The 23,998-nt window shown below is 36.1% G+C and overlaps 1 protein-coding gene and 1 non-coding gene across 8 annotated transcripts in view; both read right to left on the bottom strand.

Moving 5' to 3' along the window:
- LOC123312074 (voltage-dependent L-type calcium channel subunit beta-2) overlaps positions 1-23,998 on the bottom strand; it is a 71,785-nt gene that overhangs the window by 17,401 nt on the left and 30,386 nt on the right. For 5 of the 7 annotated variants that reach the window (XM_044896283.1, XM_044896285.1, XM_044896284.1 and 2 more), the window contains exon 3: positions 20,760-20,795. In XM_044896283.1, the coding sequence (XP_044752218.1) occupies positions 20,760-20,795 (36 nt within the window). Of the gene's footprint in view, positions 1-20,629; positions 20,796-23,998 lie in introns of all 7 variants that reach the window. The other 2 variants (XM_044896290.1, XM_044896291.1) reach the window with 2 other exon arrangements.
- Trnae-uuc lies at positions 22,480-22,551 on the bottom strand. Its single transcript has one exon. It is a non-coding gene; the product is annotated as a tRNA-Glu (tRNA).

Here is a 23,998-nt window from a genome sequence, read left to right as displayed (position 1 = left end):
CTTTTTATCTATGTAACCTTTTATTTATTGTAATCTGTAACTCCCCGAAATGGACCAGCATTTAAAGATACTCTCCCAATTAAATCCACGGTTGTCGTTACGTTGTTGGGTAACCAAATAAATTTATGATCACTTTTAATGCTTCTAAGGCTTAATTAATGTAAAAAATTCGGTTTTATATCCTCCGAAAGCTATTTATGCAGAGAAGGATGTCGAAAAAAATAACCGTTACATGTTCAAGTCTAAACACCATCTTGGGATTTGTTCGATGTACACTTACTTCGATTTTAAGGAATCAGTAGGTGTTAATCGTGATGATGGTTTATGTGTGATAATTGGTCATGATGGAATATTCCTTCCAGCGCCTTGTCAGATCGAGGAGAATCAAGCTTGATGATAATTATCGAATTCTGAGATATTTCAGCTGTATTCAACCTGATTAGGGTGTCATGGTAGCTAAATTCAATATCCTGAACTTTGAAAGTCTTTTTCACCAAGAAAAGTTCATTAAAAACGAAGAATAATTTATGGATTGATTCATCTACTACTCGATACTTATTTTAAGTATTTCTTGGTAAAGTAAGTCTTGAAGAGTGATCCATAACTTCAAAAATCAATAAAGTTAATCGAACAAACCCAAATGTTCCAACAAACACGTACCATGAAGCCGTTAGAAAAGTAAGACTATAAAATCGGTATCCTTGATATTTAACAAACACTTATATTGTTATAGGTCCACCATAAATAATGATATTCATGAAATTAATATTTAAATCGCCTCTATAATTGTGTTGGTAAAGAAAAAAGTACATGAAATTTAATTAATCCACGGCTAGTCTCAATAGATTTAATTTTTGGTTTCGGAATTTGAACATGCTTAACTGATTATTATCACGAAAATAACCTGACGTAATGGTGTCTAATAGCGGAATATATTTATACCCACTTGCTTTATTGCATATTTTCATAATTACCGACCAAATTGTTCTGTTGAATATTACCTTCATACATCAGAGGTTTTTCAGAGAACACATCTACGGCCATCATCAGCGAATAAAACCTGATTTCAAACACTGATACCTTTCATTCCTCCACGTTAGAGTTGAGATCTCCTAAATTGATATTTCCTTATTCCAGTCATTTTCAACTGTGCTAATTGTTACTTTTCACGATAGGTGTATAAGGGATAAGGATGATTGATTGTTTCTGGTGGTGTATAATTGCAAAATGTTCGAAGAATTATTTAGTATTCCTAATAGACAATAAGGAGTAGCATGTTCTTGCTAAAATCGAGATACTTCTTAGATCTCGCATTGTTGAAGGAATTTTTTGAAATGTTTCAGTCCCAGGAGATTCCAGAGTGATTCTCTATCAGTCGAAACCTATTTGTACAGTTGACAAATAATATTTTCCGACTTGAACTGATCGAATAGTCTGCTACTTCCAATAATCAGGTAGGACCCCCCAGAATTGAGACCATTTCTGATCCGCCACTGTCAAAACGAACTATAACAATCCTTCGATCGAAAAAAAACTCCCCGATGAACGGTATCTCCATATGTTAATTGGGCAGCATCCAATCGTATAACTACAATATTGGTACCGGTTTCCTAAGAAGACTTTTTTGATTTGAAAACGAAATATATTCCATAAAAATAGTACGTGTATTTGGAAGTTCACTATCGGTCACTAGCCTTTTTAATGGCATAGTCAAACCTCTTTTACGCCATAAAGAATGATTCTCGACGCAAACGATTCGAGAATGATGCCCGAATATGAGATTAGGTTTTGAGGAGATTTTGTCGGCAGAATAGGTAATTTAAAAGTGCCGGAAATTGGCATTGATGAACGGTTACTTCTTCAAATAGGTGGTTCCATTTGAGTCTTGCTGCTCTATAGAGAGCTTTTCTAAGGGAACTCAGAAATGGAAATCTGAAGCAATTGTCGGAGATCGAAAAGTTTGGAAAGGAAATATAGTTTTTCGAACAGGCTGACATAATTTCCAGTAAAATCAAAATAACCTATACTGAGTAAGGGGTTAGACTCCTCCTAAAATGACACATTTGCTCCACTGTCTAAAAATCAGGGTGTCATATTACTGCCCTACGATATGAGATGCTTAGAAGTTTTTGTAGATTCGAGAAAACCAAACAGTTGATGATTCGATAGAGAATTGCACCCCAGAGAATGCAAAGAATGGAAAAGAAAACATAATTTTCTCGAAAATAGACTCAAATAACGTCCACTGTTGCTTATCTTCTTATGAAGTCTCTCATACGATTGAAAACATGTAACCTAATTTATTTTTTCCCTTGAATCAATTCTACTCAATTTCTGTGTACCTTTTTCCACCTTTCTCATTTTTTCTTGTCACCGGAACTGTTACATGTTTTGTTTTCGTCTCATTCGAGGGATGCATAAATGTTTAGAGTATCAATTTCTCGACTGAAATGAAATCTAGTAGTTTGAAACGATGGTGCTAAAATTGGAGAGTCAAACTCAAGAATTGAAGACGAGGAATCTAAGCTCAACATAATGGCAAGCAAACTAAAACAAAATACACTTGCTGTAGACCTACTGTATCCAATTTCATGCCAACCGTAGCTCTAAGTCCAAATTCCTAAGGATCCCTAAATAACAACTTCGCAGGTAATTGGTGTCTACTCTGAAATTCGAATATATGACCCGATATTGAAGATTCCAATTAGTCATTAAAAGTTCAAATGGATCAGGACGATGAATACATATTTCTTTGAACTCTACTTCTCCCAGAGGTTCGTTCATTCCAGATGCAGACAGAATTTCGCGGAACTTGTTCTCATAGATTCGGGCAATTCTTTCTCGTTTGCAGCGGCTAGATTAAAAGCTGTTACTTGAAGAATTATGTGAATATTCGCCAGTATCCAGGGGAAACGACACATAGAAATGAGCATAATTCGTGAGAATTGATCCCGAAACACGTTGGCCACTGAAGATGGAATGCCGTTTCTATGTGAAATTATTTCCAATTTTTTTCGACATTTCTGTCGGTTCATTAGACGATCAGAACTGTTAGATTCCCGAACTCGGCCAATAAAATGAGGTAAAATTAATTCAATAACTATTTCGGTCTGTACACAGGCATTCTGAATATTCCAAACCAGTTTTTAATCAGGATTTTTGTGTGCTCTTGCGGTCCATAGTTGCGACATGTAAATGGATAATACATTATATATCTGAATTAACATTAATAAGAGGAGGAGCGTCACAGATTTCTATTGAAATGTAAGAAATGGATTGTAGAAATTGGAAGATTACCAAGTCCATAAATTTCACGTTAATGTCATTGGCAATTTTTCATTCCGTGGTAGTCTGAGGTTACAATGTTTTCTCATTTATTAAGCGAAAAATATTCAGTTGAAAATTACTGAATACTAGTTCTATATGAATGCCACATCTCGATCTGCCAAAGTACACAAGTTCTTCAGTGATAAATAGCTGCTGCATAAGACTATTTTTAGTAGCACCTGCAACATCTTAATTTTTTCAAGGCGCATTATCCACTTCCTAGTTATTTGCTTCAACAACCTAGGAATATTTTTAATGGTTAGCATAATGAACTTGTGCCTCTGCTTGAATTTAAATATAAATCTAGAGGGGAATATAGCACAGTTATCAAATAGAGTCCTAGTGCATTCTTCCTCATTGCTGGAGACACGAAAGTTGGACAGGGCAGTATTCAGAACATGATTTTTCCATTCTCTTCCTATATTCACCACAGAAAAATATCCGATGATAACATCGGCTCAATTTCTGAGTACCAAATTCTATAGATTTGAAAAAAATCTTGAAAAATTCTCTTCAGAAAAAGTTAATGAAGTTAATAGGGATATTAACTACCATTATCTGTTTCCAATAAGAAATAATGGGCATTCAGCACCTTTAATCACGTGAAATACTTTGTCATCCAAATAGAAACTATAGGTATTACATTCCTCCTTTTGGAATCAATAAAGAAAACGTTTCATACCAATTTTATCCAACGAAATATTATGACATGATTCTTATTATGATAAGAAGGAATATTTTTTCGTATGATTAGTTTGCAGTTAGGATTTTCGATATTTTACTTCCATTTGAATGGCGAATTTTATTTTTCTTGTGAAATGGATATCAGGCAGAAAGAAAACTCACCTTACATCATTTTTTTTGTTGGAAAATAGTTAAAAATAAAAATAAAATAATCAGTTTCATTCGATAGAATATTTTTTCTGCCTCCCAGAAAGAAAATAATACTGACCTGTAAATAAAGTGACATTAAGGTTCCCGGAATAGAGTATCCAATTTACCTACAAGCGGTATCTGGAGCAGTTGACTGGAGCAGTGATTTAAGAAATCCATGCAACTCTTTCTCTTACATTTCCAAAATATTTACAAAGCTTGAATATATAACCACACCAGGCCCCTATCGAAAATTGCTGTTTGTACTAACAAATCTGGATACAAATAATTGTTCCCAGCTGCCAATTAAACGTAGAGAGAATTCAGATCCAAGAAAAAAAAATTCAAACAGAGAAAAATGCATATATATCTATCGTGCTGATCGAAAATATATTCTGGCAAAAAAAGGATGAAAATAATAACAAGCTGACACCGTTCATTTGATTGACTACATAATTATTTAATAACGAACTATAATTTCTAGAAGAATTTGTGCAAATTGTGAATTATTATCCAGTTCATCCCCGATCTCAGCAATATTGATGTTCCAATTATCTACCTCCAAATTCAAATCGCACGGCCATAAAAAAACTGATTTACATACTTTCGTGATGAATGTTGAAGTTTACGCCATCGGAATTGTTGAAATTTCATAAAAAGCAGATGTGAACCGATGTATAATTTCGAGTTTACTCAATATTAAGAATTCAATTCAACCAAGAAACTCTCGTGGCATAGGTAAAGTCAACATTTTGGCTTCGGCTACTCCTTACTGAATAAATTACAATAGATTGCTGAATGTTTCATGAATTTTATCGATTTACTTTCACATTTTTTATTCCTCGGAATGAGTCGAGTGCACCATCATAATTCTATGATATTTTGTGCATCCATGAACAGATTATAGAATTTCTATTCAACTGAATCTTTTATTAAAAGATCAAAATGGTCTACAACTTCACTAATAAATACAAGAAAAACCAGTTATTCACAACTAAAAATGTATTGTAGAATTTTGTTTCTTTTCGAACTTCATCCATATAGGTTGGTGTTTCAATAAGTGTTCAGGATTTGAATTGTACAAACGCACTCCTTGTATCCGAAGTATTGGATGTTCATCATTGTGAATTTTATGATAAGCTCAGGCTGAGCTCGATGTTGACTGTGAATAAAGCAGTGTAGAATTCTTTCGTTGCAAATTGGCGAATGCACTGGTACTTACAATCATAAAAAGTGTAATGTCTCCGTATTTTCAGCTTTAAAATACAGAAAGCTGAGCTTAAGTTGATTTTCTTCATGAGATGAGAACATATTTTCTCTTTTCTATTCTGCTCTCTCCATTTGAATGAAATAAAGATCCATGGGAATGAAGCAAATATCATTATTTATATTTATCCAACTTTAACCGAGAAAATTATAGAGATTAATAAGAAATCAGTAGCTATGTGATTGCCCTTGGTAGTAACTGTAATTTCTCAGCTACTGCTAGTACAAGAACAACTAAAACCTATAAAATTATTGCGATCTGAAACAAGGTCAATTTTCAAAAACGATCATGATCCAAATCGGAATAATCCGCGATTTTTATTACCCAATCTCCCAGGAATGATTTACAGCCGTCGATATGAATTCGCGAATTTCATTGAAATCGAGTTTTACGCAACACCCTATAAAACTATCGCAACGAAACAGTTCAAAACTCTCTCTCGTCGCATGAGAGCAATAAAAATCAAATTTCAAGATGTCCCCAGACATGTTCACCGTTCCGGTGGATTCTGTTATTTTCAGAACGAAAATGTGTTTCGCAACGCCCATTCCATGAGTAATCCTGTATGTAATTTATCTATGAACGCTGTAAAGTATTTTCGGGTAAGCGTATATCTTTTGTACTGTGGTGCGTAGTGATATGGTGTTTACGCAACCGTAGGTTCCAACATTAATAATGGAACGGAGTCTCCTACGCATCTACTTGAAAGATATCGCTTCCAACTATAATAGAATGTATCTCATTTTCTTCGAATTGTCGTTTAGAGGTTTAAATGGTGAGGTATCGAGTAAGCAAGAGCGATTTGGGATTTTTAATCAATTAAGAGGTGTTGAGACATCCTCATTTCCTCATTTCGAACTTGAAAAATCCTTAAATAAAGGACAGATCATAGATCACAAAGATGTACTCTTCTAGGACCTCCTCTACTCATCCAACGATTTCTATACATCGTCATATCTTCAATTCCAACTTGAAAATCCTTAAATTAAGGACAATTCATAGATCACAAAGATCATCTCCACAATTCTTATTTGAAAATCCTTAAATAAAGAGCAATTCATAGATCACAGTGATGTAGTCTTCTAGGACCTCCTCTACGTATCCAACACTTTTGATACTCTTCACTTCCACTGAAAAATGAGGCGGTGTACTATTGATCTCCTTCAAAAAAATAGGGATAAGGTAAAAAAAAAATTTTCTGGTATTTTTTTTCCTTTTCCCAATTTGTTAATGAGAAACTCCGAGTCATACTTCATGCACAGAGTCTTGTTTTTGATATCTGTTTATCATTGCTGTATTCCGTTACCGGGAATAAATCTACAAAGAGAAGAAAAAAAAAAAAATTCGAACAGACTTGTAACTTCTTAGTGCTAGTTGCGACTGTGTGCCCTCCTGTGACTAAAGAGACCCAACCGTGACCTGCAGATCCTTCCACACTCAGGGCATGGATAGTCTCCAACCAGATCTGGCCGCCGCTGTATCCTTCTCGATTCTCCATTATAACTGTGGACCAAAGACCTCCACTGTGACCTGTCTAACGCTAGTTGTTCCCAGTTATGATTGGCATTAACTGATTTTAGGGATTGATGTAGTATATCCTTTAACAGCTTATACTGGCCTCCTGGTTTCCGGGCTCCCTCAGTGAGTTCGCCGTATATTCCTGTTTATCAGGAAAAAGGCAAATGCAAATGTGAAAATGGAACTCCTCTGTTGACTCTCATTTGCCATATTTTAAATACCTACTCAATCAAAAAGATTGGAAGTAGTTAAATGGTTGATCAGGCACAATCATTTTGGAAAAGCGATGGAAATAAACGTCTGGGGTTAAGAATGCAATAAACTCATCCGAAACTGCTTAAGCATTTTTACGAAATGAGCTTTCGATGAACGTAGTAGATTGTTCAATAAAGAAGTGATTCATTTCCAATAAGCGATACCTCCAAGGGTTTCCCAAACACACTAGAGAACTTCCACAACGCCTTTTAACCGCATACTTGTATGACGTAGAAGTTCAACATACTTGCTTTAGTCATGTCTTCAAAAATTCCGTTTCAAATTTTTCATTAATTAGGTACCCAGCATCCGTTCTTGTGTTTCCTTCCATACCTTGGTATATGAATCAGATGAACCATTCACTAACTGGTTTAACAGTATCCGCTTCAGTCATGAAGATAGTTGCTGCTGCTACACCGTGTATCATTAAAAGACATCTAGATAACTTGAAGTCGATTTGAATAAAATGTCGTTGCTTGTTTCTGAATCCCTTCTATGATCAAATGGATATAGGTTCTATTAGAAAATTTATGTTTCGTATCATTTCTCGAATAATTTTTAACCAATATGAATGTAAGTTTAGTAAAAATTCGAAGAATACTCTCTTCCTGAATTGGACATGTTCAGAAAGGGGCTAAGCCCTAGTGCCTTTTTTGTTTCTAGTTTGAACGCAGTAGTTTGAATGGAATTGCAAATAATAAGAGAACTAGAAGCAATATTGATGCATGACTGCATGAGTCATATAATTCATTAATTACTACCCCACGAATGAAACATCAATCAATCAAACTATTAGCCCAAATTATATGTGATTATTATTTATGTTTGAAAAGTGAAAGTTGGAATACCTCGATGATTCTGGAAATAATGAATCTTCTTGTGAAATTTGCAAGGTTTTGGAACCTCCACTATCTTCTTACAGTATTACGAACCAAATTATTCGGAAATTGAAATGAATCATGGTCGAGAAGGAATGTTTGCCTCCCACCGATGATACATTCTTCGGGCTCAAAGACAAGAAGAAGCACTTCAATTGAATTGATTTCATCTCTCTTCTTGGAATCCATAAAAACGAGGCATCATTATTTTCAAGGTCTCCTTGAAGTAATCACCCCGCTACATATTGTAATTAATGTGCGCCCAAACCCGAACCATCTCCCATTGTTTTTTTCATAATTTATTAGACGTGTGGGCAGCTTCAAGACGACGTGTTCAAGTGCTGTAATCGTTCTATCTAAATATTTTCGATTCTTTCGGGTCTTTATTGTGTCCGAGGTTGGTTTCGGGCAAAAAACCGTGTCAGTAGTTATACGAACGTTGCGTTTCTAGGAACAAGACCATTGCTTAAAGATGTAACTTATTTTTAAATGCTCGGAACCTGGCGCGCGGTTCGAACGCTACATTTTTTCAGCGAAGAAGAGATTAGCGGTAGGTATACACTGTGTCACGCTGAAAATGAAGGGGCTACGTCAGAAATATGGAAATCTCTGCAATGGGGGCAATTTTCAAGCATAGAGAATCTCACGAACAAGAACTCAACGAATTTCTCTAAATTAATTCAATCAACCCTTAACAATTTATATTGGGTTACTTTATACCCGATAATTATAAGCATATACCTACGTATAGGTTTATTTTCGAGTATAGAACAGGAGCCAATTAGTTCAGCATTCGACAAACACAGTCTAAGTGAATTACTCTTTGGCAACAAGTGAAACTTAAGTTCCAATGAATGTCAAGATTTGATGCTTCCCTTAACTCAATTTCGAAACCCCGTTCAAGCAAGAAATTGATAATAGCTAAATAAAATATGAGGCCATAATTTTCCTGAAAACGTTCAATTAATTACACAGGAAGGAAAAGATTCAGAATCATATTGAAAATTGATGAAAAATCATTCGATTACAGGAAATGTAATTTGAGTATTGAACAAACTGTGAGACGAACAAGACATTCAGTTCCACATGAACTCTTTCCTATAGGTGCATTTTCCTGTACCACAGAAAAGCTCTGGGTCAGTAAGTGTCGTTTGTGCTCCCTATTTATGTTGGCTACCTCGTTGCCTTTGGTTCCAGAGTGAAATTCTGGGTAGTGTATTCCTTTTTCCATTCCTCATTCCTCCCGTGTTAAACTTCTTCTCAATGCTTACTTTTTTAATCATAACCTCACTAGGTAGGTTCGCTGATGAATTGTAGCTGATGACCAAACATATCTTTATTTTTGGCGACCTGTGTATTCGATGTCCCTGCAGCGCCTAGCGTCTTAGCCGGGTCCCTAATTTCCGAAAGGGTTGTTGAGTCGCTATGCCCGCGTACACGGTCATAAATCTCGATTTCGGTAGTTTACAAAGACCAGTTGACCTCGCGCATCTTTCGCGCTCCTAACCTATTTGCTACCTGCCTTACTGGCCACCACGCCAATTGGCTAGCACTCAACCCCCCCGGCAAAACGCTCTGGCTAGTTTTTGCGAATTGATATAACATCAGCGATTCCCGGTAAATTCGTGAATGGGTCGTTAATTTTCCGATGGAATCGTGAAACTATCGATTCGTATCATGCAACGGCAACAACAAAAAGTCGAAGGGCAAATTCTGGTGCACGTGGTGGTGTAGGTACCCTAGAAACGTCATCGATTCTGATGGTGATCTTCAACAAAGTGTATGCACGTTTTTTTTTTCATACCAGTGGCTATTTTTTAGTCGGTAGATATAACAAACTTAAGAACCAACTTCAATCAAAAGAATTACAACTCTGCTCTTAATTTTTGCATCTTCTAATACATAGTTTTCAAACAACGAAGAAAAAGCATTCACTTTTTATGAGGAATGCTTCGGATTACTTGAAAAAACACTCTTTCTCCAGTTATTTTTTATTAACATCCAACTTCCTAGAGAATTGAATTGATTCACTTCACCAGTCATATCCTTCTATACTACATTCACATTTATTTTAGCAGTTGGTTGGCCATGAAATAATTTTCTCAAGTTTTTGTAACTAGAACGGAGTAAGGTTGGCACTCATGAAATGTCGTTAATGTCATAACGCCGTTGACACATCTAATATCAATTTTTGTAACGAAAATGCCGAAAGTGATTGAAAAAAGAGACAGGGTTTCAGGAAGTGCTATTTAGAATTCAGGTCCGCTCATTCAAATAGTTATACCCTGATATTCTAAAATCCACAATACGTCAGACAGTGGCGAACATACACAATGTAAGAGAATTTATATAATGTTTCATCTGAATCTAAAGGACTTATATTTCAGCTGAATATTTCCACAATCAGAAAGATTGTGAATGAAGAGGATGATAAAGAATTTCTTTCTATTGGGAGACCCAAACAAGTGGTGGCATTTGAGAATTTGATGTTTGAATGAATTAATGCGAAAAGTTTACTACAGGATTTTCGATGAATGTCATCGTAAAATAAGTTCCCGAAAATTGATTTTTCTCTTTTTCATTTGACTTGTCCTATACATTGTAAATGTCTCACGTTACCAATAAAAACCTAATTATTATTATTATATTAATGCGCGCAAGTTGTCCTGCTAATTGTTTATTCATGTGAAATTTTTGTTCAACGGTGAAGTTCATCTTGACTTGAAACTTCCTTTAATTCCTTTCACTTATATGTATTGATGCAAGATGATTTTTGTGGAAGAATTTAAAATTCTTGTAATTATCTGTGGATTCCTTGGGGGAAACCCATTCCCAACCACTGCAACATATGCATTTCATCTTCGGGTTAATATTTTTGAAATCTACAACTGATGTAACGTATTCAAACTTTAGCCAAAGAAGATAACGAACATTAACTCTCCTCAAGCTAGTGCATATTATGATATTACACTGATCTCTTGTATTTTACATGCGAATAACTGGATTTGGTATGCCTTCAATAAGTTTGTATAAACTTCAATTATGTTCGTCACATATTTTCCGAAGAGATTCGACATTGTGATAAAATACGTAATAACAGAAACTTTTACGTAGAACGAGCAACATAGCGTTGATTTAAAACCCAAAAATGTTTTGACAAGCGTCATAACCCCACGTTTTCGTACTATACAGAGTGGAATGTGTCAAATTTCCGTGGCCAACCGACTGCTAAAATAAAAGTGAATGGAGTATATGTAATAACTAAAAATATCAGTGTCCAGAATCTGCTGAAGTGAAACGATTACCTTGCGTATGTTAAACCAAAAACCGTCAGAAAACTAACCATCTCTTGTCCTGAACAACGATCGAAGAGATACCTCAAAAGATACCAATGTTCGGAATTCTATGAGGTGTACTCTCATTGTCGAATATCACCTTTCGTTTTGAAACGGAACAATTTATATTCATAATGAGTTCTACTTCTAAGGATTCCCACAGCTTCTTGCGACGTTTTCATTTGAATTCCGAATCGAACACGGGCAAGGAGGCCCACAAAAAGGTCACTCGAAAAAAGAGATCGTCAATTAAATGGCCGGGCATACATATGCGCCATTCTGTTGTTGAACAAGTATTCGACCAATTCCAAAGGAACTATTACGATTACCATAATTTATTATAACCATATATTACTTTTAAGGTGAGTCTCAGTATTAGATTGTTTAATATGCGAGCAGGCAAATTTACAGTCGAGAATACTCCAATGTTCTGCTTATAGCTCAGAGGCAGATATCAATATGGAGGAAAATGTTTTATCAGACCAGACATAACGGTACGCTTTTTGTGATAAATTAGAAAAGCTGAAGTGGACCTATAATGAGGAAGAATTGCCTGCATTTACATACCAGTGGCCTTCGTTTAACATAATCAGTTTGAGTGGGCTAAAGTAGGTATTAAAAGATTTTGTCGAAAGAATGGAGAGGAATATGCTGTTCGATGAATATTGCGGAGTAGATAAGTGTCACAGTGGAATTGAACCGATATTTCAATGGAGTTCTCAGTGCGATTCCATTACGAGCAGAAGATGCGAAGATCACGATTTCAATAAGTGATCTTCAGCCTTAATGGACATCCAAAATTTCAACTGGAATTTAAGTCACAAATTATTATCTGAGTTGACGAATGTCCAGAGAGTTCTGGACATTGATTCCTTCCATAAATTCCCCAAGCAAATCACACAAGCAAATTTTTAAGAATCCTTCGGTTGTTTGTTTGATTAATACATAGACTTTCTTCACTTCATTCGCAAGGCGTCGAACTCTATCGACACGGGTCATTTTTTTAACTAATTCGAGATCGTAGATTACGAATATGCAATCAGATTCTACCTGAGATCAGTATTTTAGAAAATAAATCACTTTTAGTGAAAAATTCTGAAAAAAATGGTCAAGTTTGAGGAGCTGCAGCCGCCACAAAAGATACACTGGACATATGCTGATTTTTTTAGTGATAGATTGATCTTTAACGAACCCAAAATTCAACTTTCATTCATCTACCACGAACAGTTTAGAGTTCATGATTTTTTCCGCGGAGGTCCAAAATTTCGAATATTCCATGGACTATAAATTGAAAAATAATCCTTTCAGCAAAATTCTGTCTGCATATTCGTAATCTACGCCCTCGATTTAGTAAATACTCTAATTTTTGTGGAAATCGGAGAGATCGAAAAATTTTTCAAATTTTCCATACATATGCATGGAAAAATTGCGATTTTTTGAAAAAAATTTTTGGTCTCCGATCGAAACTAAATTCATACTGTCTACTAATTCGAGGGCGAAGATAACGAATATGCAAACAGATATTTTTTTAAAAATTTGTTTTTCAAGTTATAGTCGATGAAAAATTGGAAAATTTGGACCTTGACGGAAAAAATCATAAAATCTAAACTGTTTGTGGTAGATAAATGAAGATTGGAATTTTTCATTTGCGGAGGATCTTTCTATCATAAAAAAAATCGACATATATCTAATTCTTTTTTCTGGCTGCTAAAGCTCCTCAAAGTTTAACAATATTTTTCTGAATTTTCTGAACTAAAAGTGATTTATTTCCTAAAATACTGATCCTTCAAAAAATCTAATAATAATAAATAAAGCCCAATATTGACGTCTTTCTCTCCAAGTTAATAATTTCAAAGGAAACGTTTCGATGTGACCGTAGGATATCAGGAATCTGCGTACTGAATTAGAAGTCACCCGAAGAATTATTTTTATCATAATCTCCGCATTCTTCCACATTACACGAAAAGGAAGTCCAACTGTTAATCACTCTTCATTCCTCATCCTCTCCCAATTGAAAACCGTAATATGATGACTATCTAATGTTATTATTAGGTTCACTTCAAAAGGAGGAAGCCCTATACCACGGCATTCGTAGGAGATTACTGCAAGAGCGTAGTATAATTTGGTTACAAATAAAACGAAATTAGAGTAAATAACACCAGTGAACTCGGTCTCTAAACTCCCACGCCTACAATGAGCGGCACGTGGATTGGTGTCGATGATGCTACGGATAATGAACTTGGCTCCTGAATGGGAACCATAAGACTTGATCATTTGAGAATTTTTCAACTGCAGATGATCACGCTGAAATCAGTCGTATGCACAAAATGAAAAACATACAAAAAAGAATAATTCATCATGTGAAAATAGTGAAAATATTCAACATATTTTGAGAAGAAAATGCAGGATGTCTTCTATACCATTTTTTGGTGATCGATTGTGGCTGAGCCGCTTGTATGATTCATACGAGGATATTCTTAGCCTACTATAGAAGCAAACAAAATTGCAATGTCAAAATATTTTATTACTCAACATGATTTCCTCTTAATTGGATGCATTTATTACAGCGAACCTGGAACGTCTCTAGACCTTTCAGAAAAAATGTTTGTTCTTGCTCTGCAAACCAGACCACCACAGCTTTTTTTACCTCTTCGTTGGAAGAATATTTACGATCTTTTAAACTTTTTTCAGTTGAAGAAAGAGATGATAGTCGGATAGAGCCAAATCTGGTGAATAAGGGGGGTGTTCTAGTAATTCAAACACTAAATCACGAATTGTTTACATGACAACATGAGATTTGTGTGCAGGGGCGTTATCCTTGCTCGCTTTTGGTCCACATTCAAACATTTAGGGATTCATTTTGCAGTAATTTTTCTCATGTCCAAATTGACCTGAACTATTTGATGAACGCGTTCGTATGAAATATTTTGCGCTTCAGATATCCGTTTTAGCCCAATTCGACTGTCTGATAAAATCATGTCATGAACTGCATCGATATTTCCGGGGACTGATGCAGAAACTGGCCTTCCCGATCGGTCATCATCTTCAATGGAAAATTCACCTATTTTGAAGCTTGCAGTCCAATTTTTCACGGTCACACACGAAGGACATTGATCACCAAGGGTATTAAGCATATCTTCGTAAATCTGCTTACCTCTTAACCCTTTTAAATACAGGCACTTGATGATGACTCGATACTCCAATTTTCCGATTTTCACAATCTTCTCTCTTTCAATTTATTGCGTAACTCTGGTTTATTTTTTCAACCTCAAACTTCACACTGACACTTCTTATGAATTTTTATTCGTTGCTATGGTAACGCAATAGTTTTTTATGCATGGAATTGGTCCAGGGTAACTAGATATCAAAACATCCTCGTACTCTCCTCAGTGGAGAAAAACAAAAACTTTGGAACCATTTCCAGCTTTGCCTAGTAGCTAATAGGGTCCTAGGCTTACTCGAAATGAAACTTTCATGTTTATACACGTCTAACTGTAAGATTTCCGAAATTAAAAACGGAGTACTCTTGAACTGTTATAATGAGTAGGTACTGACGTGAACCTGTTGAACAATTTCCTCCAAACTGCCACGAATAATATCTTGGGAAAGAACTGTAAATCGAATATACCCGCATGGTACATCTGATAATTTGGCATCGATAGTATGTTACCTTGTTCCCTCACAGAAGAGCAACACTTCACTTCATACGTGACAGAGCCATAGAGGTGGCTATTATCAAATGGGTGATGGTTATTACCGAATTCTCAGGCCGATCGATAAGGATCGTTATTTATTAGAGGAGTTATTGTTCTTATGGAAGTAGCCTTTCCTTTACCAAGCGGCACCTCACCTTAATGGATCTTGTTGGCCCGACTAGTATCATTACAGCTCGGTAGTGGATTTGACTGGGAGTATTTCTCATCATTGAATTATGGTCATTCCGTTATATCGTTCATATCATGTAGAGTGAAATGTGTACCTACTTTGTGACGGTTTGAAAGGATTGGCCTCATACCGACGCTATAGATTATAAGGAGGATTTATGTTCATTATTTCTAATGGTGTGGAATCGGGAATGAAAAAAATATAATCCTTACTGAAAATTTTAAGGTATTGGATCACACTGGTTTGAACAAACAAGGATAAGTAGATACATCGTGGACGTGCAACACAGTATTAATTACTTACCTATCCCTATACAGGATGAGTCTTCGACTCCTACAAATATTCTTGAGGTCAACAGAAAAACTTTCCTTCCTTGCTATTTTTTCCGAATCAGCTCGGTTTAAAAGATACTGGCTGTTGAAAAACCATAAAAAAATTCATTTTTAGTTCTATCTCACTAACGGTTTTATCTAATTAAATGAATTTCGGAATATACTTTTTCATTTATTTGATGAATCTTTCTCGAACACAAGATATCATCCATTTCTTTCAGTTTTCTCATTGTGACCATTACGTACCATAAAAATACCAAAAATTCAAAGAACCCAACTCTTGAAACTAAGTTGGACGCTCGCTAATGAATATGAATACAACTCTGTTTTAAAGATCCACAGATGTGTAGTGGCACACATTCAGCTAGTTATTCTGAAGGCAATTTTGTTTGTCCAGGGGTGGAACAGCTCATGAAGAAAACTGAACCTGGCCATATCTTTTTATCATGGCCGAGTCGGAAAAAATGGTATGGGAAAAAAGTGTTTCTTTTAATCTCAAGCATCTAATGTTAAAATATTTGTACGAGTCAAGCACCACCGTGTATAAAATTCATGTACAAAAAAATTATTGTAATAAATTCGTTTTTACTGGGTGTTCTATTTTCTATGTCACTAAGTACATACTTATATAAGTTAGGTAAACATATTTCAATGCCTGAAATGACATAACCAACCGATAATATCGAATTGTAACTTCTGGCTCCCATAACTAAGATCGTAAATTAAAATAGAGCCGTTATAACTGCTATGACCGATAATGGCTCTTCGAATCGTACAAAAAAGCTCATTATAGAGCTCCCGTTGTTACATCCACGATATTAGGAGTGAAATCCAGTCAAATTTATCGCATGGGCGGGATTTTCGAATACGCTATAAATAATGAAAGTTCATCAAGTGAATTACCGAAGAGAACAAGTATAATTTCGATACGATAAAATATTTGAAATTATAAGTTACATACGCGCTTTTTTCCGACCCAGTATCACCTCGGGACAAGTCCTGGGATGGATATGTAAGCGATGCTGGGTGATTAGCGCGAGACTAAATCTTTATAACCGGATGTTCAGTCGATTCATTTTCGCCATCTAAGATCGCCACTAAATAATTAGATCCCTAGCTAGGTGACCTCGATAATTTGGAGAAATTTGCAAGTATTTGCCTAGTTCAAGTTGGTCTAAGTCTAAGACTGGTCAATCTGCAGTCTTAATTACTTCAAATTTTCTAGAAGTTACGCTACGACGATAAACTGGATATATTCAGTTAGTCTAGGCCAGTTTTAAAGACAACTTGGATGGTGCCGTAACTAGAAACAAGGTTTTATAAAAAGTGCTGAGCAAATTTGAAGTAAATGATCATCATCAAGCAAACCCCTTTTTAAAATCTTCATCAAGTGAGTGTATTTGAAGGGCTAAGATCACCCCTTATTTGATGGGGTATCCCCATTTGAAAAAATTCTCCTAAGTTGGGGAAATCCATTGGGTTTTCTTGTACCACCCCGTGTATCCATAACCCGAACCCGCCCGATGATCCAGACAATCACACAGGCCATCCAAGAACGCCTATTGCACCGCAGGACCAAAGATGAAAACATTCGAAGAATTCACGTACCATTTCAGGTACCAGTTTATATTTATAGACCATAACCAGATAGAGATAATGGACCCACGGATGTTTTATTTTTTCGATACACTCAAATTCGTTGATTATTCATTCCGGCCTGGTTCAACGAGACAAAGATAATTCGGATCAAGTGGTAAGTGCATTTCTGATGCTGCATCTCGACGGTGGACGACTCTCCACCGAAACAGGTATCCTGAAATTACCTGAGCCATCGGACGCAAGAAGATATGTAGCAGTATTTGGACATGAACGTTTACATTTATCGAGGGTCACCTTGAGCCTGGAACAACAATTAAGCATCCAGTGTGAACGGTTATACAGGCTGCTGCAGTGACTTGAAGCTAAACCAGCCAATCCACCCTGCCAAAAAATGAAGCACATAACAGCTTGTTACTTTTTTATTACAATTTAACACACCAGTTCCAATCGAAGAGTCAGTCTGTCAGTTACGATTAATTTACACTGCGCAAAAAAATTAACGCACATTCTGAAAATCTCAATTTTAATGAAAGTTTACTCTACATTGACTTTATAACTTATTCTTTATGTTCTCTCGGGAAGGTTTGGAACGAAACAAGACACATTGAATGAAAGAAAAATTCAGGATTTCACCGAATCTTATGTGAAAGAAGAGAAATGAACAAATTTCAAAACACTGAAATGCTGATAAGTGATTTAATACTTGGTATTTCCACCCCTTGCGTTAATTACAGCTCGGCAACGACGGTTCATACTCAAAATGAGTGATCTGGAATTGTTCTGCTCTAATCCTTCCCAGATCTCTCCGAGTTGGATTCCTAAGTCATTAAGAGTAGCTGGATGATTTTCTGAACTTCTCAGCCATCTAATGAAGTTGTCCCAAACCTGCTCAATCGGATTGAGATCTGGACTTCTTGCTGGCCATTCCATTCGAGAGACCGATTCAGGAAATTGCACTGAGCATATCTTTCATGTGGACGTCTGTATACAAGGTAACGTCGATCACAATGGTAGAGGCAGAATCTAGACTCATCTGTGAAGAGAACTCTTTCCCAATCGGCCTCTTCCCAATGGATATGCTCTCTCGCAAAATCCAAACGCGCCCTTCGATGGGCTAGGGTAAGAGCTGGGCCTCTTGCCGCAACACGAGGCCTTAAATCATATTCTCTGAGGCGATTTCTTATTGTCTGAGTGCTAATTTGCACCTCATGAGTTTGCTCAAGCTGAATTTGAAGGAGGCGAGCGGTTGCAAACCGTTGTCTCAACGAAGAAACTCTCAAGTAACGTTCTTGAATGGCAGTTGTTACCCGTGGTCTACCCTGTCCTGGTCTTCGGACATTCATACCTGTCTCCCTGAATCGCTGCAACATTCTGGACACACTTGTATGGGAAACTCCAAACCTTTCTGCGATTCTTGTGTATGTCCACCCTTCTTCTCGCAAAACTACCGCTTGGGCACATTCCTCTTGGGTCAAATTGCGTGTTTCGCGTTGCATAGCGATCGAGTGTAGAAAATCAAACGAAAGAAAAACTATTGATCACTAGAATTGATCGAGAACAACTGATTTTAGAATGGAGCCAATACATTCAGAATCTGATAATATCATCTTTTTTTATTCCAGCTGGGAAAAAACATCTGTATTGAAGAAAACCGTTGAAAGTGGATAACATATGCATGCATAATTCTGATAAAAATAATTATCATTGAGAACACCTTCAGTTGTAGAATAAATTTGAGATTTCCATAATGTGCGTTAATTTTTTTGCGGAGTGTATTATACAAAGCAGTTTAAAAAATATCCCAAAACCATATATATACAAAATTGAGTCATCTCAGATTTGACCAGTAGAACCTTCAAAAACTGCGTAAATATACCAAAAAATATGCGAAAAGCGGTGACGGAAAGTCATAAAAACATCCAAGAAAGTCCTCGTAACGTTAATCGTTGTTCATGAAGAATCCCCCCCCAATTCAATGATAGGAACTGCCAAAACGTTAACGCGATCCTAAATTGACCCTCCGAATTGCCGAAATATTTGAAGACCTAGCAGAAATTGGAAATTCGTAAAGGCCGTAGCGTATTATTTCCAGGGCAATGTTTCCCCTTTGTTAGGGGAGTTTTATTACACCCGGAGAAGTGAAGAACTATATCTACCCACATTTTTATTATTACGCAAGTAAGCAAAAAGGTCGGCAGAAGTTTCCGAATTCGGAGATCTATTCGCGAATGAGGAACGATGAAAATAAAACTTCTTACTATGCGTACATTCCGAAGTAAATGGTTTGAAGGATAAAGGGAAAAGTTTCAGACGGATATACGCATTTTATTTTCCTGTTTACGCCACTCTGCGAATATCCGAACTGCTTCTATAGAATACGGGTAGAAAATAGGTTTGTTTTTGATGATTCTTTGTACAGGAATTTCTCACTAAGAACGACAACTGTATAACACAAAATTTTTCGTTTTCGTGTAGTCCTTAAAGCTTAAATTCCAATTTTTACGTTAGCCTTTCAGAGTTGCGAGCATATAACTATTAAAAACCAGCATATGAACACGAAATGAAATGGTATCGCACCTGAAATTTGATCGAAAATAATAACCACAAGCGGTTCCTTATCGAACTTAAAATATATACACATGTTCATGTTTTCATGCACAAAACAGAGAGGGGTGGACTTAAACCAGAAATGTGGTGCGTTGATTCAAGAAAATGAAAAAGGAAAAACTTTCAATGCAGTCACGCACCGAGCATAACATGAAGGTTATCAATCAGTATTGCCAACCTTAATTATAACAATTTCCCACTGAAAAGCATGGTACGGTTTCGTGAAAGCCCTGATGAAATTTTGACAATTTCCCATTGTTGCGTTTATACCCAGCGATTTTCATTACTGAAGTTATCGATGTTGTTAGCCAGAGGGGGAATCAGAAGGAATTAGATAACCTTTCGAAGCATAAAAATTAATTAATTTGGTGAAAAATCCGTCAACCAAATCAGAATAATCCTGATAAAATCATAGTAAAAGAAACATTTCGCAAGACTCCAAAAACAATCACATAAATAGCCAGTGTGACTTTTTTGTTAATATTTGTTCCAAATATCTCTCATTTCAAGTTATGCATCCAACAAAAACAATCTCAAATAACCAAAAATTTAAGTCCAATCCACTTGATTTAATTCAGTCCAATCTTTCAGAATTTTCGTTGGGCTGATTTGTAGCCTTCTCTTTTTTTTTTGAGATACCATGGTATGTAATTATTATACTCATCCTGAATAAAATAAAATTCGAATTTATTCGTCGAAATCAACTAGCTCCAAAATAAAAAATGAACGAAAAAATATCCTTTGTTTATTTACCTGGTTGATCAAAAAGATTTTCTCCATTTTTGGGTTGGCAAAACTGATTGCTTTCAGTTATTTTAAATATTAAAGCACACTGTTACACACACCTTGATCGGACAACGTAGTGGACGCATGGCCTGCTTACCTTTGACGATATAAGCGTCAAAGTTGGGGATGATTCCTGAAAAAAAAAGCAGAATAAAAATAGTGAAATACAAATAATAAATAATTCACAATTATCAATATAGTACACTGTATGATGATAGAAAATTATAACTGCTACAGGCGCTAATTATTATTACCAATATCAGTACCTAACCTAACTCCCGATTTTTTCGTAGGGTTTCAGACCACCCCAATTACCAAACGGCCATTTAACAGAAGTTTAATATGAGCACTGACAACTAAAACCCAGCAGACCAATATGGTCATAACAATAATTCATCGCCCTGAGTCATATGACGCGTATACGTTACAACAACTTTGTACCCCCAGTAAATTAGATCCTTTTCCTTTAATTAGTAAAGGCTAGGGGTAGGTCCGAACCCTTACCTGTTTCATTTTTATCATCTGCCACCCTGGTTTGTAATTCAAATGGAAAGATCGTTTGGACACAGCTGCAATGGAAATAAAACAATACGGAAATGAGTTTTTCGGACAAAAATTGTGGGGCTAAGTGATGATTGATTGAATTACCGATTTTCGAAGTTCTTGAATTCAGAGTAGAAGCCATTTCATTCTTTGTCAAGAATAGTGTGGATTTTTTTTCATATAATTTTTTTTAGCAGTCCCTGTTTAGATATAGCTCCCTGAATATAGTACCTGAAAAGCTGTCATGTTAGACACCAGACCAGAGACAAGAATGATTTTTTTTTAATTGCTTCTCATAGGATGTGAAGTATGGAAATGTTGGACTCTGAACCCTTGAGACATTTTCAATATTCAAATACAAACAGTTCGTCGCACACCAATGCCTTCAGGTCCGACTGCAAACAAAATAGTCCGAAATGGACTTAATCGAAGTGAATTTAAAAAAATTGACAGAATCTATATCACTGATAATTATTACAAATAACATCGGACCTAAATGACTACCCTGAGGCACTCCTGATGTTACGAGGGTTAGGGGTTAGGAGGGTGTTCAAGCATTTCTGACGGTTTACTTTCGTGTCCTGCTAAGTCCGATCCTGTCCAACTTCGCCTTTGCGTTCGATGTAAAATTAAATATTTTCAGTAGGGCGGTCTCGAAGATGAGTCCAGAGTTGCTCACCTATATTCCAGAGCACGTGCTGGGCCGACTGCAGATGCTGTTTCGCAGCCATAGAGCATATGGCCGAACCGCGGATGAGCAAAACGAAAAAAATCCTGTCCCATCTTATATAACCAGATAATGCGACCTAGATTATGGTCCTGGCCAGACGTAGAACAATGCGCACTCTATTATTTTTTATTCCCGGTTCTATGGAACATGATTCTCAAGGCGATCTGCGAACGGGCATAGAATGAATAAGAATCATTCCCGGAATCTATTGGCGGAGGATTAATTTATGGGTTGGTTTGTCGGCGAAGATCTAGAGGGAGAGACGAAGGCATTACAGATTACAGACAAGAATTATTGCTTGGTCTCTATTGTCTACGCTGTATATTCTGCGTGAGGTTTTACATTGAGAAAGTCTCTGGATGTTCCGAAAAAAGTTGAGAGAAATTGAGATTTCGTATGAAACCTATTGAACAGATCAAACCCTTGTGAACAGATTTTTCTACCAGACCAGATACTCAAAGATGAGCAAACACTGGATATTTATGATAGAGTGTGATGCAGAAAATAGAATTTGCCACCTGCATTGAATCATACAAAAGACTAATTCCGATACCGGGAATCGAACCCGAGCCTCCTGGGTGAAAGCCAGGTATCCTAGCCACTAGACCATATCGGATCCTGATAGCTTTATATATTTTTTTTATTGCAGAATTGGTCGATGAGTGTGAAATGCTAGCAGGAAAGTTATCAGATTTGATTGAATTGCATATTTTCATTTTTTCCAGAGACAATATTTTACCTAATTATACAGGCTGGTTCACAATGGAGTCCTGCATTTGCGAGGCTTATAAGTTTTGATAGGAGAGCCATAGAGTGCTTGAACCTTTTGCAGTATTCCTTTATATCCTTAAGTTCTCTTAGATAAGAAATGGTTCTTCACTCCTGAGAAGTTGATTGGAAAATTCAAATTCTTTACGAAAAAGTGGGCCAAAACAAGATAAAAGCTAAATAACCATTTTCCAGTGTCTTATCTTGGGCATAGAGGAAGATTTGCATTTTCGTATAAATTTCCTAGGAGATGAAATGCCTGTTTTGAATCGATTTTTTGATGGTTTCAGAACGGTTCAAAACAGTCGCACATTTATTCATTCAGGGTGAGTATATAACATATAAAACAATGAACTTAAGGATATAAGGAATAATACGCAAAGGGTTTGGCCCTGCTATCAAAGGTTTCATCCTAGCAAATACGAGATTATGAACCTCTATTATGAAAGTAGTCAAAACCCAAAACAAAACTCACAAAAACACGAAATCAGACAAATTTTAACACAAATTCATTCTAAACTTTGAAATAGAAGCAGTAGGTAGGGGAGACTGGGGAGGGTTGATACGTTTTTTGGAATTTTTATTCTGGAAACTGAATTATATGAAGAAACAGGACTTTTCTTATATTATATAATTCTTCAATTAATCGTTCAACAAAATAAATATAGAAGTCTCAAAACATAATCCATCTTATTCTACACAGAACGTTGAACACAAAAACATGCAAACTGTCTCAAGCCTCCCCACATATGGGAGGATTGATACGATGTACTGGGAGAGTAATCGAGAGGATTATTAAGCTCAGTAGGTAGGTCAGCAATGATACTGGCTTGCTTTGGTCCCATAGGTGTAGAAAAATCATGAAATGGTCAGTTAGTCACTTCCGCACAAGAAAAGTCGACCTCGTTAAATACATGGGGATTGTACGGATAAATTCCAGTTGTTAAAAATCCTTTTGATATGTTGGATGGTGAAAACGCCTTCATGTAGGCCTATCCAACTAGCTACGGAATATTTTTTTGAAGATGATTCATGTATCAGGCCTCCCAACGACAAATGTCTCAAACCTCCCCGAAAGCAATTTTTAAAGGGATTTATGTTTTCATCTTATACTCATATATTTTGAAAGGCGAATAAAACTGCAAATTGAGTAGTTTTATGCATATTTCCCAGTGAAATGTTTGTTTATGCCGAAGAATTAATGCATGATCATAAAACCCTTAGGTAACTTGAGTAAAAACTTACAATTTCTCAACTCGAAACAATCTTCGTTGAATATTTCACAAACAAACTAC

The sequence above is a fragment of the Coccinella septempunctata genome, chromosome 4 (genome assembly GCF_907165205.1).
Source record: "Coccinella septempunctata chromosome 4, icCocSept1.1, whole genome shotgun sequence".
In the NCBI taxonomy this organism is placed as follows: domain Eukaryota; kingdom Metazoa; phylum Arthropoda; class Insecta; order Coleoptera; family Coccinellidae; genus Coccinella; species Coccinella septempunctata.
The sequence above is the reverse complement of the archived record's forward strand: the minus strand, read 5'-3'. Positions and strand labels throughout refer to the sequence as shown.